General features: G+C 36.3%; 3 protein-coding genes across 12 annotated transcripts; all 3 read right to left on the minus strand.

Annotated features, from left to right (window-relative positions):
- Positions 1-1,215: 1,215 nt before the first annotated feature.
- LOC140557252 (tumor necrosis factor receptor superfamily member 5-like) lies at positions 1,216-5,128 on the minus strand. Of its 2 annotated transcripts, XM_072681531.1 has the most exons (8): positions 4,990-5,128; positions 4,662-4,721; positions 3,722-3,832; positions 3,438-3,587; positions 2,879-2,963; positions 2,608-2,771; positions 2,188-2,213; positions 1,216-1,727 (listed from the first exon to the last, which is right to left on the minus strand). In XM_072681531.1, the coding sequence occupies exons 1-8, from the start codon at positions 5,027-5,029 to the stop codon at positions 1,701-1,703; spliced, it is 663 nt and encodes a 220-aa protein (XP_072537632.1). In that variant the 5' UTR covers positions 5,030-5,128; the 3' UTR covers positions 1,216-1,700. The 2 variants fall into 2 exon arrangements, with proteins under 2 accessions (XP_072537632.1, XP_072537631.1); XM_072681530.1 differs by lacking the exon at positions 1,216-1,727 and having other exon boundaries at positions 1,735-2,213.
- An 848-nt stretch (positions 5,129-5,976) lies between these two features.
- LOC140557250 (tumor necrosis factor receptor superfamily member 5-like) lies at positions 5,977-13,147 on the minus strand. Of its 6 annotated transcripts, none has more exons than XM_072681522.1 (8): positions 12,189-12,408; positions 11,314-11,397; positions 10,117-10,242; positions 9,887-10,042; positions 8,723-8,807; positions 8,452-8,615; positions 8,032-8,057; positions 5,977-6,891 (listed from the first exon to the last, which is right to left on the minus strand). In XM_072681522.1, the coding sequence occupies exons 1-8, from the start codon at positions 12,280-12,282 to the stop codon at positions 6,865-6,867; spliced, it is 762 nt and encodes a 253-aa protein (XP_072537623.1). In that variant the 5' UTR covers positions 12,283-12,408; the 3' UTR covers positions 5,977-6,864. The 6 variants fall into 6 exon arrangements, 5 of the variants coding, with proteins under 5 accessions (XP_072537623.1, XP_072537626.1, XP_072537625.1 ...); XM_072681525.1 differs by having other exon boundaries at positions 5,977-7,345; XM_072681524.1 differs by having other exon boundaries at positions 5,977-7,489.
- On the minus strand, positions 12,509-19,561 carry LOC140557251 (tumor necrosis factor receptor superfamily member 14-like). Of its 4 annotated transcripts, XR_011979804.1 has the most exons (9): positions 19,266-19,557; positions 18,494-18,577; positions 17,043-17,168; positions 16,803-16,958; positions 14,906-14,990; positions 14,620-14,805; positions 13,898-13,936; positions 13,602-13,633; positions 13,267-13,279 (listed from the first exon to the last, which is right to left on the minus strand). XR_011979804.1 is itself a non-coding variant. In XM_072681529.1 (8 exons), the coding sequence occupies exons 1-7, from the start codon at positions 19,303-19,305 to the stop codon at positions 13,618-13,620; spliced, it is 546 nt and encodes a 181-aa protein (XP_072537630.1). In that variant the 5' UTR covers positions 19,306-19,561; the 3' UTR covers positions 12,509-13,279; positions 13,608-13,617. The 4 variants fall into 4 exon arrangements, 3 of the variants coding, with proteins under 3 accessions (XP_072537630.1, XP_072537629.1, XP_072537628.1); XM_072681529.1 differs by lacking the exon at positions 14,620-14,805 and having other exon boundaries at positions 12,509-13,279; positions 13,608-13,633; positions 19,266-19,561; XM_072681528.1 differs by lacking the exon at positions 14,620-14,805 and having other exon boundaries at positions 12,509-13,279; positions 19,266-19,560.
- Between the last annotated feature and the right edge of the window lie 233 nt (positions 19,562-19,794).

Genomic DNA, 19,794 nt, shown 5'->3' on the forward strand with positions numbered 1-19,794 from the left:
TTTTATTTTAATTTATAACATAGATAGTATTAATAGTAATATTGCCTAAACTTATTGAAACATGCATTTAAATATATTATGGGGCGAAATAATATTTTATATAGAAATTATATATTTATATAATAATCAATATGTTTATATTATTTATCTTAGCTACATTAAACGAGGTGAACGTAATCCTTACCACTTAAATATATTAATTGTATCTGCTTGAAAGCATGGTTGAAGGCTCTTCGCATTGCTATGGTAACCGTGCAGCAGTGTTTGCAATTTCTAAGTGAAAATAAGTCAACAAATCCTCTACAAAAAAACACACTTTTTTTTCAATAATTTGAAATTAACAAATTATTTTTTTACGTCTACATTTTATTGAATAATTTGATAATAAATAATGAGTGTTTTTGGGACTGTAACACATTCTAAACTGTATATATACAGTATAATGTTACAATGCAGGACCTCTGCTGGCCTCAGTGGGGAGCTCATGTATAGGTCATGTGCTCAGTGTTCATGAGCTAAGCTCCGCCCTGCACCTGAGGCTCATCTCCAGCACACAGGTGCTGTTCTTGCGGGCACTGATTAGGACTCCTCTTAAGCACCTTTTGGTGCTCTTTGTAAGGTCACTGGTATACGACAAATCTCTGCTGTGGTTGTGGCGCTGGTGGTGTTTATTCTGGTCTTGCCACTCTGCTTGGTTCTCTGACCTGGATGATGGCTTTGCCTGTGTTGTACCTGCCTGCCTGTTTCTTGACCTCTGCTATTGCCCTAATAGCCTCTCTATAGATGCAGCCTGCCTTAAACCCCCCATTTGTTACATATATAATAAAATACACAACATTTATACAAGAAAATAAAGCAGACTTTTATTGCTTGTTAGTTCATAGCTGTAAAAAAAAAAAAAATATACATATATATATATATATATATATATATATACATATATATATATATATATATATATATATATATATATATATATATACAAAACTGCAGCTGTGTACAAATACCTGTGTTCACGCAGGTATATAAAAAACACCTTACACACCAATGCATTTTCTTGTTTTAGTATGGTAATTAATTAATACTTAACAATTTTATATTCTAAACATTTATATTAATAGAAATACTCAATACCATACTTAACCAAGTTACATGCAGAATCAGTGTCTTTATGGGTTTAGTTGTAAGAAATGCAAGGTCATGTGAAGGTTAGTGTTAGTGTTAGTGTTGTGTAAAAGTGATGCACTCCAGTCAGCGAAGGCAAACAGTCAATTCTCTTGCCTCTCTTGTCTATTGCCTTGTATAATACTAAAGGTAAAGGTGCACGTATTTGTCACTGTACAGCGAAATGGGTCCTCCGCATTTAACCTATCTGTGGTAGTGAACACACACACACACTAGTGAGCTAGGTGCAGTGAGTACACACACACACACACACACAACCCTGTTATCGATAACCCGGTGCTCTAACCGCTGAGCCACCACTGTCCACACATACTATGTCTGTGACCATGAGTGAAATCCATAGGCTCTTCTTTAAAGCTTGTTGGTCCTTTTCAGGGCTGTTGATTCAGTCCTTGTGCTTCTCTCTTAAAGAAAGTCACAACACACACTTACTTTCCATAGGAAGAAGTCATTTTGCATTCATAATGAAGCACACAGGATCGTTCCTATGGTGATGATTCTGCAGGTGCAAACTTTTATTGTCCTGATTCTTGTACAGGATCCTGTTAAAAGAAAAACAAATCAGTCAACATGCTTGAGCTTACTATGAACAAGGACACGAGCAAAGAAGGTACACAAAACATTGTATTTCAATTTATAAAACACTTAAACCTGTGGCTCTCCAGAAAAGCTGTTCTAGCCACTGTGCTGATGGTAATGTTTGTGTTGTTCCCTGAGAACAAATCTGAGCAAAAAACAAAAGCACATTCCCTGAAGGAACACCACTGCTTTTTGTTAACAACACAATCTCACTTCACCAGTGTTTCCGTAAATGATCAGCATTTGTTCAGCAAACTTTCAGCTTTCAGTCTTTTGTCATTATGGCAAAGTTGACAAACCCATGCACTTTAACACAGGCCAGTTGAGTACATTTAGTACTACTTAAGAGGGTAAAACCACATCTCACTGACTAGTACTAAATACTAAGTACTATATTTGTTTAATTAGTGCAAAATAAGTCACCTTTAATGCGTGATCTGCCCGATTACCTGCAAAACAAACAATACATTGAACCATACTCATGCAAAACCGTTAGGTCCAAACCACAGTGCAAACATACCTATTAAGTTTGTGTACCGTCACACCCTTATAAGATTTAAAAAAATATTGTTAAATATTGCCAACCTCTGATATGAACTTACTAGTTTACTATAACTTTATTCTTCTAACTAATTTAAATTACTGAGCCCCCAGTTTTAACAAAACAAACAGATATTTCCAGTAATATCATACACAGTTGTAGAGAAATACAGAGTACAAGAGTACTCTGTACAGAGTACATCATTATTTGAAGCTATTAGTTTGAACTTAAGAGCTTAAATTTGAGAGGACCTCCACTATTTTACTGTAATTGAATAAAAAAAAAAATCTGAAAATACTCACCACCTCTCACTTGCCTTCTATGTTTTACATACGAAACTATCAACAGCACCAGCGATAAAACTGTACATGCTATGAGGCCATTTCGCTCTCTTGGTTTTGATTTGCACTGAACATCTTGTACAGAACTGCCTTCTTTGTCCTGGACTTGATTTCTGACTGAACAGCTTAAAGAAAACATTAAAGAGTGTTACAAAATGTAATTCACACAGACAGAGCAATAAAGAAGAAACAAATGAAACTGCACAGGTTACAAGACCAACTTTTAACTTACTCTGTCCATTTGATGCAGTTTATACCCAGTGGAGAATAATATCCCGACTGACAGGCTTCACACACTGTATCTGAGGTTTTAGTCCCTGTAATCAAATACTAAAGCATTAGACTGTGAAGATTCACAAAACCATTAAACTGCATGATCAATATATAAATAACTTCATATCAACAGAAACATATCAATCATTCTTAAATAAATGGTTTGACATAAAATCAAAGTCAGTTTTAAGCTACCTCAGATGAAGATCAGTCAAGACAAGTTTATAGGCCAAATTATTTCTTCTTTCTTTTAGCATTGGAAACCTGAGCTACAGGTCTAATGTTGCTAACTATCACTTTTCACCACCCCTTCCAAAAAAATAATAAAACATGGCAGCATCACCTGGTTCTACTAACAAGCTACAGTTGTAAACCCAAGGCAACTAAAGGCCTTTGTCACATTGGCTAATGTTAATGTTTATGCGTTCACCATCAGTTCATTTCTAAAATGACAAAAATTGTATATATTTGTTATATATTGTGACCAGGAAACACCAGTGCAAAACACCAGTACTCACCTGGAACTTTAATTTCTTCTCCTGGATCACAGTGTCTGTGCTCCATGGCAGCGATGCATTCACTGCCATTGTACTTTATACAGTGATATCCATTCCGAATTTCACACACTGTATTGCTTATTGAGGTACAGGGGTGTGAAACATTAAGACCTATTTATGAAATACAAAATGTGAAAACACTTAGCTTAGAACAGCATGTATACATTTAAAATGTTAATATGTTTAATACACTGAAGTATGTAAAATATATACATAAATATATACATAAAATGTAAGAGGGTTACCCTTGGTGCAGATTTTACATTGAAAACACATTTTGAATCCATTTGGCTCACTGTCCATAAATGTCCCTTTGGTGCAGGATCTGCAAGTGCAGTCCTCAGATATTATGGTCCCTGTAACACAAAGGCAATTTGGGGCTGATGTAATATTTAACCAATGAGAGACAAGAAAAATAGATAAAATCAGATTACAAAAAAGCTAATTAATTCTTTAGAAATTCATATTTCATGACATGCTAATTTATCTAACCAAATGCAGTAAGTCAACCTAGTAGTTGTCAACCTCAGTAAATCAGCATATTAGACATTTCTTTCTTAAATGAAATAATGGTAAATACTACACTTAAAGATGTAGAGAGAAGATTTAAACACTAAATGAGTCGAATCTTATCACACATTAAACATATGTAAATTGCAATGACAGTTTTATCATCAGATGTTGGTATTTATAAAGCTGCATCACCTGTTTTCTTCCTAATGTTTGCTAGCACAGCAAACAAGCAAATTAAGGTCTGAGAGGTTTTGAGGTGCCCAAACTTTTGCAAGGATATCATTTCAATTTTTCAGTCTAACTGTACAGACAAATACACACAAATCCTGTTTAAAATGTATGTTAAATCTTTAACTTGCTTAACTATGCTTTTGGAGATCACTTCCTTTTCTACTGACTTAACCAATCAAAGCAACATAAAGATATATTTAGAAAGATAATTAGATAATTATATAGATAATTATATAGATAGATAAATATATAGATAGATAGACAATTACATCACAATAGATAGATAATTGGACAGATAGATAGATATATAGATAGATACATATATAGATAGATAGATAGACATTTAGATCACAATAGATAGATAATTAGACAGATAGATAGATGTGTAGATAGATATATGAATAGATAGATAGACAGATGTGTAGGTAGATAGATAAGTACCTCTAGGGCACACTGACTGTTTTTTACTTGGGTCACATCCATCCGTTAGAAGAAGAACACCTGTGTGTACACAAACACACAGGTTTCATAGTCTGCAGGTACAGGCTGGGTTCTGGGTAGAGTTCAGCTACTCACTGCATTCATTATTTCATTCAGTTTAATATCAGGCACATACATACAGTCAATCTTGTAAAATTAAAAACTAACCAAAAATTGATAGACTAGCATGCCACGGCTACCCCCGTTAATCAACCGGTTTATTTTACCCATTTGACCAACAATGTTTGACATTAAACAGGTGCATATTCAGATTATACACTGCACTTACCATATAGGTATACATTATGTATAAGGAACGTGCTTTTCATTTTAATTTTTACAAGACCAAGAAATACTTGAAGACCATATTTAGATAGCTAGTTTTAGCACTTCCTGGTTAAAGAGGCAAATAAACATCAACCTGTGAAGCTGGTGTAGCACTTAATAAGGTCCCACTTGTGCAAAGGGTCAGTCTGACAGTTCCTACCTTACATGTGTTTTGTAAAATCGCCACTGTAAAACTACATTAACACTGAGCCTTATTTTATCTCTGCAAATATATGTATGAATACAGGATAATGTAGATAAGTGAATTTATATGAATGCATAACTTTTATTTTAATTTATAACATAGTATTAATTTGAAATTAACAAATTATTTTTTTACGTCTACATTTTATTGAGTAATTTGATAATAAATAATGAGTGTTTTTGGGACTGTAACACATTCTAAACTGTATATATGCAGTATAATGTTACAATGCAGGACCTGTTTTACCTACTGGAGTTTAGCAGCTGTGTTTTACAGTCAGATGATTGCTGAACATGGTTTAGGAACAGGCTCTGTACTGTACTGTCTCCCTCTGCTGGCCTCAGTGGGGAGCTCATGTATAGGTCATGTGCTCAGTGTTCATGAGCTAAGCTCCGCCCTGCACCTGAGGCTCATCTCCAGCACACAGGTGCTGTTCTTGCGGGCACTGATTAGGACTCCTCTTAAGCACCTTTTGGTGCTCTTTGTAAGGTCACTGGTATACGACACATCTCTGCTGTGGTTGTGGCGCTGGTGGTGTTTATTCTGGTCTTGCCACTCTGCTTTGTTCTCTGACCTGGATGATGGCTTTGCCTGTGTTGTACCTGCCTGCCTGTTTCTTGACCTCTGCTATTGCCCTAATAGCCTCTCTATAGATGCAGCCTGCCTTAAACCCCCCATTTGTTACATATATAATAAAATACACAACATTTATACAAGAAAATAAAGTAGACTTTTATTTCTTGTTAGTTCATAGCTGTGAAAAAAAAAATATATATATATATACAGAACTGCAGCTGTGTACAAATACCTGTGTTCACACAGGTATATAAAAAACACCTTACACACCAATGCATTTTCTTGTTTTAGTATGGTAATTAATTAATACTTAACAATTTTATATTCTGAACTAATTAAATTTAATATAAACATTTATATTAATAGAAATACTCAATATCATACTAAACCAAGTTACATGCAGAATCAGTGTCTTTATGGGTTAGTGTTAGTGTTGTGTAAAAGTGATGCACTCCAGTCAGCGAAGGCAAACAGTCAATTCTCTTGCCTCTCTTGTCCATTGCCTTGTATAATACTAAAGGTAAAGCTGCACGTATTTGTCACTGTACAGTGTGCACTGTACAGCGAAATGAGTCCTCCGCATTTAACTCATCTGTGGTAGTGAACACACACACACACACTAGTGAGCTAGGGCAGTGAGTACACACACACACACTCACACTCACACACTCACACTCACACTCACACACTCAGAGCGCTGGGCAGCCAACTCCAGCGCCCGGGGAGCAGAGAGGGTAAAGGGCCTTGCTCAAGGGCCCAACAGTGGCAGCTTGCCAAGCCCGGGAATCGAACCCACAACCCTGTTATCGATAACCCGGTGCTCTAACTGCTGAGCCACCACTGCCCACACATACTATGTCTGTGACCATGAGTGAAATCCACAGGCTCTTCTTTAAAGCTTGTTGGTCCTTTTCAGTGCTGTTGATTCAGTCCTTGTGCTTCTCTCTTAAAGAAAGTCACAACACACACTTACTTTCCATAGGAAGAAGTCATTTTGCATTCATAATGAAGCACACAGGATCGTTCCTATGGTGATGATTCTGCAGGTGCAAACTTTTATTGTCCTGATTCTTGTACAGGATCCTGTTAAAAGAAAAACAAATCAGTCAACAGGAGGCCGACTAACATTTCCTCTAACAGAATCTAACACAAAAACATTCAGATGGTTTTCTGAAGGGATGTTTAGTCACACTGTGCTCTGTGTGTTCACCAGGCATTTATAACAGCACTCTTTAACCTAGTGTCAATGAAGTTATTGGCCTGACCAAGAATAGAGTTGGAATGACAAAAAACCCTGATTCATTAGAGTCTGAGTGGACAGAACATAGAGTCAGGCCCTCTTTACAGTCAACCGAGGATGAGAACTTGCCTCGTACAACACCACATCTGCTCAACACACCACATCACCACACCCTTCACAAGAGACACATAAAGCTGATGGAGGAGGAGGCAGAGACGAAGAGGGCTCTCACTTCAGGCGGTGTTTAATTGAGCCTGTGTTAGCAGCGGTGAACACAGATACCGACTGGGGTTTTCACTAGATGAGAGGTGAGGGTGGTGGGAGGGGAAGAAAAAGCATGTACTTATGTTATTAATTTATGTTGCTGGTTCATGCTGATGTGTCTCCTTGTGATCATACACTTCAGTCAAATGTCAGTAGCTGTTAGAGGCAAGTAAGTCACTGCACACCAAAAAAAAAAAAAAAAAAAAGTTATAGAATTAAATGTAAAATTTTACATTTGCAATTTTGCATTCTGCATGCCATGCTTGAGCTTACTATGAACAAGGACACGAGCAAAGAAGGTACACAAAACATTGTATTTCAATTTATAAAACACTTAAACCTGTGGCTCTCCAGAAAAGCTGTTCTAGCCACTGTGCTGATGGTAATGTTTGTGTTGTTCCCTGAGAACAAATCTGAGCAAAAAACAAAAGCACATTCCCTGAAGGAACACCACTGCTTTTTGTTAACAACACAATCTCACTTCACCAGTGTTTCCGTAAATGATCAGCATTTGTTCAGCAAACTTTCAGCTTTCAGTCTTTTGTCATTATGGCAAAGTTGACAAACCCATGCACTTTAACACAGGCCACTCCAATCAACAGCAGATACGTGACTCTGTTGAGTACATTCAGTACTACTTAAGAGGGTAAAACCACATCTCACTGACTAGGACTAAATACTAAGTACTAAATTTGTTTAATTAGTGCAAAATAAGTCACCTTTAATGTGTGATCTGCCCGTTTACCTGCAAAACAAACAATACATTGAACCATACTCATGCAAAACCGTTAGGTCCAAACCACAGTGCAAACAAACCTATTACGTTTGTGTACCGTCACACCCTTATAAGATTTTAAAAAATATTGTTAAATATTGCCAACCTCTGATATGAACTTACTAGTTTACTATAACTTTATTATTCTAACTAATTTAAATTACTGAGCCCCCAGTTTTAACAAAACAAACAGATATTTCCAGTAATATCATACACAGTTGTAGAGAAATACAGAGTACAAGAGTACTCTGTACAGAGTACATCATTATTTGAAGCTATTAGTTTGAACTTAAGAGCTTAAATTTGAGAGGACCTCCACTATTTTACTGTAATTGAATAAAAAAAAAAATCTGAAAATACTCACCACCTCTCACTTGCCTTCTATGTTTTACATACGAAACTATCAACAGCACCAGCGATAAAACTGTACATGCTATGAGGCCATTTCGCTCTCTTGGTTTTGATTTGCATTGAACATCTTGTACAGAACTGCCTTCTTTGTCCTGGACTTGATTTCTGACTGAACAGCTTAAAGAAAACATTAAAGAGTGTTACAAAATGTAATTCACACAGACAGAGCAATAAAGAAGAAACAAATAAAACTGCACAGGTTACAAGACCAACTTTTAACTTACTCTGTCCATTTGATGCAGTTTATACCCAGTGGAGAATAATATCCCGACTGACAGGCTTCACACACTGTATCTAAGGTTTTAGTCCCTGTAAACAAATACTAAAGCATTAGACTGTGAGGATCCACAAAACCATTAAACTGCATGATCAATATATAAATAACTTCATATCAACAGAAACATATCAATCATTCTTAAATAAATGGTTTGACATAAAATCAAAGTCAGTTTTAAGCTACCTCAGATGAAGATCAGTCAAGACATGTTTATAGGCCAAATTTTTTTTTCTTCTTTTTAGCATTGGAAACCTGAGCTACAGGTCTAATGTTGCTAACTGACACTCCAAATCACTATTCACCACCCCCTCCAAAAAAAGTAATAAAACATGGCTGCATCACCTGGCTTTTCCTATCAAGGTTTGAAGGCTTGAAGAAGCCATAGCCCTAACAAGCTACTTAACTCCCAAGCAACTTAAGGACTTCGGCACATAATGTTAAAGTTTATGTGTTCACTATCAGGAGAACACTGATCAACAATGGTGTGCATGGCAGGGTTGCAAGGAAAAAGCTGCTGCTCTCCAAAAAGAACCTTGCTGCCTATTTGCAGTTTGCTATAGATCACACGGATAGAGCCAGAGGGTACAATGTTTTGTGGACAAATGAGACCAACATAGATATTTTTGGTTTAAAAGAAAAACATGTTTGCTGGAAGAAAAGCACTGCCTGAAAATCATATCCCATCTATGAAACACTGTGGTGGTTTTCTGCACCTTCAACAGTTACTGAAGTTTAGTTGTAGTTAATGCTGAACAAGGGGGCAGACCAGATGTTGAAAGCAAATGTTCACATACGTTTGTCACTCACAGAGATGTAATATTGGATAATTTTCCTCAATAAATATATTATATTTTGTTTCATCTGCTTGGTTTGGTTCTCATTGTCTATTCTTAAGACATGTGTCTTAAACAAAGTCAAGTTTACACAAAAATATAGAAAATTCTATATTATACAAACTATTTTACAAACTTTTAAGCACCACTGTAATTATTTTCTGACACTTTGAAAAAAGGAGATCTCAGATCTTTTAAGAAGCCTGAATGTTTGCCCCATTTTTGTTTTTTTTTAAACAAAACGTGTTTATGTACAAGCCTGAAAAGGTATTACCCACCTGGTGCTTTTATTTCTTCTCCTGGAGAACAATGTCTGTGCTTCAATGCAAAGCTGCATTCACTGGCGGGGTTCTCCGTACAGTAATATCCATCCAGAATATCACATACTGTATTGCTCGTTTCAGTACACATTTGTGAAACATATAGACCTTGTTCTGTAATGACACATTAATTAACACTCAACAAACAGCATTTAGGATGTTAGGAGACACAAATAAAAGATGCTTACCGCTGTCACAGGACTTGCACTGAAAACAGTTCTTAAAGCCATTGGGGTTATTCATAAATGTTCCTCTGGTGCAAGGTTTGCAAGAAGTGCTGAAATCACCAAGGCAGTCTCTGAGAACTACCGTTCCTGCAAAACAAGCATTTTAGAAATGTACAAAACTGTATTATTAAGAAATGACAGGAACCAGTGGGAATGAAAAGCTACGCAAGAAAAAGGAGTTGAATTCATCATAAGATTTTCAAGCAATTCGAGCACTTGATCTACAGGCAAAATGCCAGCCAAAGCAACAGGCAATCTGATATTATTTCTTCCAACATGCTTCTGAAAACTGAAAACATCACATTCATATATCAACAGACTTTGGTGTACAAAATCAATATGCATGTTTTAAATCACTGCAAAACAAGATTGTCAAGCTACACTCCAAAATTTGCTGAGTAACTGCCTAAGAGGATAACCAGGTTTTACAGGCACTCACCAAACAATCAGCATGGCAAATTATATTTCCAAGTGCATGTATCAGCTTTATATTGTATTAACTGCCATATGTGCATGCAGTTTATTTTTTAATTAATTTCTTAGCATCAATTATAATTTGGTCCATGCATACATGCAGATAATGCATCACCTGTCAAGTCTATGAAAGAGTAGAAAAGCTACAAGTCCTGCCTGTACACTGTTCTTACAGCCATACAGAGAAAGAAGTAGGAAAATAGAAGAGAATACATCAAAGTATCAGTATCATACAATGATTGTTAAAGAATTTCAACATTAATAAACAATATAAAATGTTATACACTGTGGTTATATAATCACAGAGTCATTCATGAAAACATAAGCTCAAAATGATTAAAAGAATATTAGTTACACATTTAAAAAATATCAAAAACATTTAAATGCTTTCTAACCACTTTACGATTTTTTTTATTTTGTTTGTTTGTTTGTTTTGCAGTAGACTTGAACAGAAGGTGAGGGTGGACAGACTAATAATGTGTGATAATAATGTATTTCTTAAACTATGCCATTACCTTGCAGCACAGGTTCAAAACCATTCTCTAATTTTAGATCTTGTAGCAGAACAGAGAAATCCTCAAACTGTGCTGATTAGTTGAATCAGGTAGAACTGCAGAAAGTGCCGTTTAAGGTGTAAACCGAGCTGGAAACTGGTGTTTTTGCAGTGATTAGAATAGTAGGTACCTGCAGAACACATAGGACAGCACTCCCCTGCTCCTGACCGATATTCACTTGGGCCACATCCATATGTAAGAACAACATGAACACCTGTGTGGACACAAACAAATGGGTTTTACAGTATGCAGATACAGTCTAGCAGGAGTTAAAAGCTGCTTTCATGTTTTGATTCATATTAATATCAGCTTTTTTTAGCTTTTAAAATTAAGAAGTAAAAAAAGCATGAAGGAATATGTGCAGTGTGGAGTAAATACATTAAAGTGACACATATACAAGGAAGTTAAATTAATCATATTTCTTCACAGAATTATTTTATACATCATTCAATTCTTTTACTGCATAGATTTCTTTAGAATAGAAACATTTTCATCATCAGATGTCCAGATCTTTGTCCCCTTCCTTTGGGGGTCCTTTAGAAGAGCACGCGGTCTTTCTGACTCATCTGTCAGGGGGTCACATTTCTAGATGTGTTATTTTATATAATAGACAATAATATCTTAACGTTGATTAAAAGAAAATGCCTGTAAGAACCACTTAATGTGCTTTATGGTGAAACTGGATGTTGTAATGTGAAGGTCTGGGCAGTGGGGATCTGAGTGTAGCAGCCTGTTAACCAGGGTCAGGGTGTGGTAAAACTGATCATCTCCAGGCTTTGTTCACTTAACTTTATGCACATTTTCACACTTCAGCGAACATAAACGACCATCAGATATGTATTCGGGGTTAATCCGTGGTGCTATATAAGGTGTCGTGATGCAGAAAGTAACGTTAGTGTAGTTGGCTAGCCCCAGCTAACTAGCTCAGAGTTTATAAAGTGGGTAAAAACACAGGTATCATTATTATAGCTACATTTCCTCGTACATATTATACGGTTTACTTACCGAGTAGGTTTAAAAGGGGTATAAGAAACGTGGTTCCCATTATTTTTCCTGGTAACAGTGAAAAATATAAGAACTTATTTATCTTAGCGCCCATTTTCAACTTCCTAATGTAAACTTAGAATCGATTCCTTTGAATCGCAGTGTTTCGACACATTGATTCACAGTCCGTACCAAATGTGTCCCCGTGTTTCCGCAGCTAAGCTCAGCTAAGTCTTATCTCTGATCCCAGAACTGTGATTGGACAACATTGCCACCCCGTCACGAACTTTAAAAGTGTTGCAAAAACATTTTAACGTTATTTTCTAAGGGAAAAGGTTGCATTTTGCTTAATTTTTTTTATTTATTTGCAAGTTTTCAAAACAACATAAATACAATATAAGTAGTAGTTTAATAAAAATAAAGAGGTTTATTTTAAACCCTAGAACGTAAACAGTAGTCTAGAGCCTATAGCAAACTGTCTCTCTTTCTCACTCACACAAACAATCTACAGGACCTTAACCAGTCTGGCTTCAAAGCAGCACACTCTACTGAAACTGCTCTTATCGCAGTTACAGAGAAGCTCCATGCAGCTAAAGCTGCCAAACTGTCATCGGTTCTGATTCGCCTCGACCTCTCCGCTGCTTTTGACACTGTGGACCACAAGATCCTCCTGTCCATCCTTGCCGGTCTTGGAATTACCGGCTCTGCATGGCGATGGTTTGCATCGTACCTGCAGAGACGCTCATACCAGGTAACATGGCAAGGGGACACGTCTGCTCCTTGTAGTCTCTCCACTGGTGTTCCACAAGACTCAGTTCTTGGTCCTCTTCTTTTCTCACTTTACACTGGCTCTCTTCATATCCTCCCATGAATTCTCTTACCACTGTTACGCAGACTACACTCAACTCATGCTCTCTTTCCCACCGTCTGACATCCCGCATCTCAGCACGGCTCTCTGACGTCTCTTCTTGAATGACGGCTCACCACCTCAAACTCAACCCCAGGAAGACAGAGCTGCTGTACATCCCGGGAACTGCTGGACCTCACAATGATCTTTCCATCTCCTTTGAAAGCTTACTACTACTTATATTGTATATATAGTCACTGGACACCTAGTAGAGAAACAAGCAGAGAAACAGGATACTACAGTAAGATGGATTCTCATGTTTTCAGTGTAATTCATTAACAAAAGACATACATCTGTAAAAGCACTCCACAGTAAGAAAGGCATTTGTAGTGTAAATGTTCAGCTTTCAGTCTTCTGTTTGCACATCCTCATGGAAAGATAGAGAACGAATGCATTTTAACACAAACCGATCCTCTCAAGAGCACATAACCCCTCAAGGGGTACATTCAGACATCTTTAAGGAGAACACCACTCATCTCACTGAGACAAATGTACAAAATTTGTTTACAGAATAAGTCAGAACTCACTGTTACCACGCTGTTATCATCTGTCCCATAACCTGTAAAACAAATAATACATGATCAGTTGTGTAAAACATTTAGGAAAATATGCACTAAGGATAGGTGATTAAATAACATTTAAAGACATGTTTATGATATGTATCACACTATTTTGAAAATGTATTCTCTTTGTAATAAAACAAAGAGTTTAAGTGTTTTTTAGGTACCAACTAGATTCAAGACGAACTTCACACACTATATTGCTTATTAAAGTACACTTATGTGAGATATATAAGGAAACTCAGCTGAAAGAAGGATCTTACTTAATGTAGTGGTGATGATGATGATTCTTGTACAGGATTCTGAAAAGAAACACAACAGAGTCAACAGGAGACAAACAGACAGAGTACAACAGAGATCCAAACCTGTTCCAGAATCTAACACAAACATTTAAGGTACTTTTTAATAGGGTGTTTGGATATCTTGAGCACTTTCATTGTGTATTCATCTTAGATTAATGAAAATAGATTATCAAAACATTTATTCATCAGAATTTGACTGGATGGGTTCATGACCAACAAAGAGTTAGAGCCAAAATAATAACTTTTCTCCTGCAACATCCCATCAGCCCTGTGTTTGACCAAAGAGGCGATATACTGATGGAGAAGGCAAATAATACAAATAATACATGAGTCGTTGCGTAAAACATTTGGGTAAATATGCAATAAATGTAGTAACAAATCTTACAAACTGTTTCTAAGTGTTCTTTAGGTACCAACTAGGTCCACAATGTGCTCAGAAAAGCATACTGTTAATTATGATAACATTTATAATACCAATAAATTGCCATTTGCCACTCCTGCACTTGCGATGTCTAAAAATAAATCTGCCTTAAACTGCACACAGACAACTGTACCCGTCATACATAACTGAAGAGAAAGATACAAGACACTTCTTATTCAAACTATTGGCCAAAAATTTGAGTTTGACAGTAGTCCCACCAAATCACTTTTATTAAATTAAAGATAGTTCTGACAATACGCACCACTATTCACTTGTTGGGTCTTCTTTGTTTCTGCAGTACAACAAATATGTCAGAAGTGAAGCTGTCGTCAGCACCACTACAACTCCAACCACTATGAGACCATATCTCTCCCTTGACATTGGTTTGCAATGAACATCTTCTACAGAACTGCCTTCTTTGTCCTGGATTTCATTTTTGGCTGAACAGCTTAAATAAAGCGTTGAAGAATGTCAACAAAATATAACGTCCATAGAGAAAAAACAAAAAAACTAATGAAATTGTACAGCTTACAAGACTCTGAACTTACTCTGTCCACTTGGTGCAGTTTATACCCAGCGGAGAATAATATCCTGATGGACAGGCCTCACAGACAGTATCTGAGGTTTTAGTCACTGTAAACAAAAACTGAAGCATTAGACCCTAAGGATCCACAAACAATATTAAATACGTGATACAATGTAAATATTCTCACTCCAACCTATAAACCATTTTACACCTTTAATGCACAATAAATGGTTTCACATAAAATTAAAGTTAAAATTAAGTTACCTCAGATGTAAGACCAGTGAAGGAACATTTAGAGGCCAACTTAACATAAAAAAACTTAAAGAGTCTAATGTTGTTAACTAACACCCTAGTTTTTTTCAGACAAATCTTTTTACATTATACGTGCCAAAAACCTAAAGCCTAAATTAGGCTGCACAGATTAGTCAAAGTAGTGGCAACATAGCAGGACTAACAGTGAACTATAAAAATGCACAAAACTTAACTGTGCAGCTGAAGGGAGCAGACAATTTAGACATCAGCTGAATTCCAATGCTAATAGATTCATATATCCAACACTAATCTTAAAGTAGGAACACTGTACAACAAACAGACCATGGCTGATCCATTATATCAGGGTAAAGGGAAAAACGGAGTAAATTAGATATTTTTGTAAAACCGTTTCTTTAAGTGCACTGCTCTGGCAAATGTATAAAATGTTTATTCTTTGAAGGCTGTACATCTATTTTTATGTTTATGAAAGAATTATTTATCAAGACGGATATTTTAAGCAGTGTCATTTAGATCAGTTCTTTTAATTGCCACAAAGTGTAGGAGGTGTAGGACCATTCCTTGAATTCCTGGTGAATTAAAATGTAACAGACCAGTGAGGTGCTCGAGGATCTATTCTGTTTCAAGCGAGAAACTTTGCTTGAGACGTGTCATTCTTAATCATTTTAATGGACATGAATCCAAAGTAGCAACTATTTTATTGTATTACTTACTTATTTGTTCACAGTAGTTGCATTGCACCCAGTTCTCTGTCTTATTTTATGGCAAGTACATTATTTTAATTTCATGCATTTTTACTTGAGCTGGTCAGTGCAGCTTAATGTACAGTGGCATAAAAGTTTGGACATCTCTGGTCAAAATTTCAGTTACTTTAAATTACAGAATGAAAAGAAAAAAAAAAAGTAAAAGATGACCTAATTTCCAAAAGGCATAAAGCTAAAGAGGACACAATTATTTAATATTTTAAGCAATAGCATTTTTTTACTTCCATATTTTACAGTTTTAAAATAACAAACAAGGTAAAGGGTCTAAAGTAAACATTTGGGCGCCCTGCATACCACATTTGATCATTCCTTTAATTCTTGTTGCTTTACAAAATGCATCCAGTTCCTTTCCTGTAAACTGCCATTTCGTGATATAAATGGAGAAAATGGTTACCTGAAATGTTCTAACACTGTTGCCTTCTCCTGATTTGTGGGCATCAATTTGAATTTTCTACACAACTACACAACTGCTTAGAGGAGCCCATGGCTGCTAAATGTTGGGACAAGGTTTTAGGAGTATTTATGAAGCTCTACACTTTCCATCACCTGGCCTTTCCTAACAATGATTGTTAACAAGCCACAACTCAAACTAATTAAGGTATTTTACCATGGAAAAAAGGTATCTCTAGAGGTGCCCAAACTTTTGCTTAGTCCTCTCTTCCTTTTTCTATTTACAAGCCACAAATAAAGCACTAATCTTACTCAAAGTGTCATCTATTATGCTATGCCTTTGGAATATCAGTTTATCTTCTACATACTTGGCAATTCCGGGGTGCCCTGTGTGTGAAATTAAGCTTCAACACATCTTCACTGAACAGTAAAGTGCTTTCTTTTTTAGAACAAAATGTCAGTGTTTATGTACAAACCTGAAAAAGTATTACCCACCTGGTGCTTTTATTTCTTCTCCTGGAGAACAATGTCTGTGCTTCAATGCAAAGCTGCATTCACTGGCGGGGTTCTCGGTACAATAATATCCATCCAGAATATCACATACTGTATTGCTCGTTGTAGTACACATACGTGAAACATATAGACCCTGTTCTGTAATGACACATTAATTAACACTCAGATTAAAACAACAAACAGCATTTAGGATGTTAGGAGACACAAATAAAAGATGCTTACCGCGGTCACAGGACTTGCACTGAAAACAGTTCTTAAAGCCATTGGGGTTATTCATAAATGTTCCTCTGGCACAAGGTTTGCATGAAGTGCTGAAATCACCAGAGCAATCCTTCAAAACCACTGTTCCTGCAAAACAAGCATTTTGGAAATGTATTAAACTGTATTATTAAGAAATGACAGGAATCCGTGGGAAATGAAAAGAAAGAAAAAGAAAAGGAGTTCATGGATGTTGTTTTAAACCATTCATGCTACTTGAGCTACAGGCACAATGTTAGCCAAAGCAGTAGGCAATCTGATATTATTTATTCCAATGTGCTTTGTCAACTAAAAACATTGCATCCATACATCAACAATATGAATAAGTCCTTCAATACATGCAAATGATGTGTCACCTGTCACGACTATAAAGAAGAAAAGCTACCTGTCTGTACACTGTTCTTTCAGCGACAAAGGGAAGGAAGTGAAAATGGAGGAGAAAACATCAAATTAGTCAGTGATTCATTTTAAGTTTGAGAATCAAGATCAGACAATGACTGTTAAAGATGTTCAGCAGTATTAAACATTGGAAAATGATTTGATTTAATGTATACAATGTAACTATATGATCACGTAATAAAAAACATAAAAAATCAGTTAAATTATTTTTAACCACTTAGATTATATTTTTTTGTTTAAAATGGTTGTGGACTAACTAATATTACTATTCCATCGTCTTACAGCACAGGTTTCAAACCCTGATCCTGAAATACCCCCCCAACCCTCCCACAGATAAAGCACATTTGCTTCAGTTTAGCAGTTCGTTACCAGGTTCATTACCACGTGTATTGTTAAGAAATGACAGGAACCGGTGGATAATGAAAAGCAACACAAGAGTTCATGAGTTCTTCATAAGTTCTTCATGCTACTTGAGCTACAGACACAATGTCAACCAAAGCAGCAGGCAATCTGATATTATTTATTCCAACGCTTTTGAAAACTGAATTAATTGCATTCATACATCAGCAGACTTTGGTGTGGGAAATCGATATGCAAGGTATAAATCACAGCAAAACAAGATTGTCTTTTCCAGCTACACTCAAGTTACAGATTAATAAATATAATTTAAACATCATTTCTTTCTGATTAGTATGTTTGCAGTAGACTTGAACAGAAGGTGAGGGTGGACAGACTAATAATGTGTGAGGTTTATTTCTAAACTATGCCATTATCTTGCAGCACAGGTTCAAACCCATTCTCTAGTTTTAGTTCTTGTAACAGAACAGAGAAATCCTCAAACTGTGCTGAACTCTGTACTTTAACATCAGCAGGTGTTTGTCAATTAGCTGATTTGTTGAATCAGGCAGAACCTCAAATGTGCCATTTAAGGAGGAAACTGTGCTGGAAACTGGTGTTTTCTTCCAGTTTTTGCAGGATAATATTTCCATCAGTAACTTGATTAGAATAGTAGATACCTGCAGAACACACAGGGCAGCACTTTCCCGCTCCTGACCGATATTCACTTGGGCCACATCCATACGTAAGAACAACATGAACACCTGTGTGGACACAAACAAATGGGTTTTACAGTATGCAGATACAGTCTAGCAGGAGTTAAAAGCTGCTTTCATGTTTTGATTCATATTAATATCAGGCACATATTCAAGCTACACACATCATTTTTTTTTAGCTTTTAAAATTAAGAAGTAAAAAAAGCATGAAGGAATATGTGCAGTGTGTAGTAAATACATTAAAGTGACACGTATACAAGAAAGTTAAATTAATCATATTTCTTCACAGAATTAAGTTATACATAATTCAGTTCTTTTACTGCAGTTATTTTATATAATAGACAATAATATCTTAACGTTGATTAAAAGAAAATGCCTGTAAGAACCACTTAATGTGCTTTATGGTGAAACTGGATGTTGTAATGTGAAGGTCTGGGCAGTGGGGATCTGAGTGTAGCAGCCTGTTAACCAGGGTCAGGGTGTGGTAAAACTGATCATCTCCAGGCTTTGTTCACTTAACTTTATGCACATTTTCACACTTCAGCGAACATAAACGACTATCAGATATGTATTCGGGGTTAATCCGTGGTGCTATATAAGGTGTCGTGATGCAGAAAGTAACGTTAGTGTAGTTGGCTAGCCCCAGCTAACTAGCTCAGAGTTTATAAAGTGGGTAAAAACACAGGTATCATTATTATAGCTACATTTCCTCGTACATATTATACGGTTTACTTACCGAGTATGTTTAAAAGGGGTATAAGAAACGTGGTTCCCATTATTTTTTTCACTTCCTGTTTTCATTCGTCCTCTCTTCTCCATCTTCTGCGCCAAACTCCCAAAGTTTCGCAGTTTTCCGCTGTTATTAAATGGGTGGCAGTCGATGCTACCCAATGAAAGATACATTAACAGGCGTACACTTAATACACGCCTACATACACTTAATACACGCCTTCATACACTAAATATACGCCTATATACACTAAATACACGCCTACATACACTTAATACACGCCTACAATGGCTTTTTGAGTAATAACGAAATGAATGTCGAAACTGAATCGATTCCTTTGAATCGCAGTGTTTCGACACATTGCTTCGAAGTCCGTACCAAATGTGTTCCCGTGTTTCTGCAGCTAAGCGCCTGAGGAAATGCAAGCTGAATGAGTTTAAAAATCTTTACTGTGATGTGTTGCACAAACATTTGAACAAAAACGTTATCTTCTATGAAAAAAAAGATAGCATTTTGTTTCATTTCTTAATTTGCT

This window comes from Salminus brasiliensis, chromosome 6 (assembly GCF_030463535.1).
Source record: "Salminus brasiliensis chromosome 6, fSalBra1.hap2, whole genome shotgun sequence".
In the NCBI taxonomy this organism is placed as follows: Eukaryota; Metazoa; Chordata; class Actinopteri; order Characiformes; family Bryconidae; genus Salminus; species Salminus brasiliensis.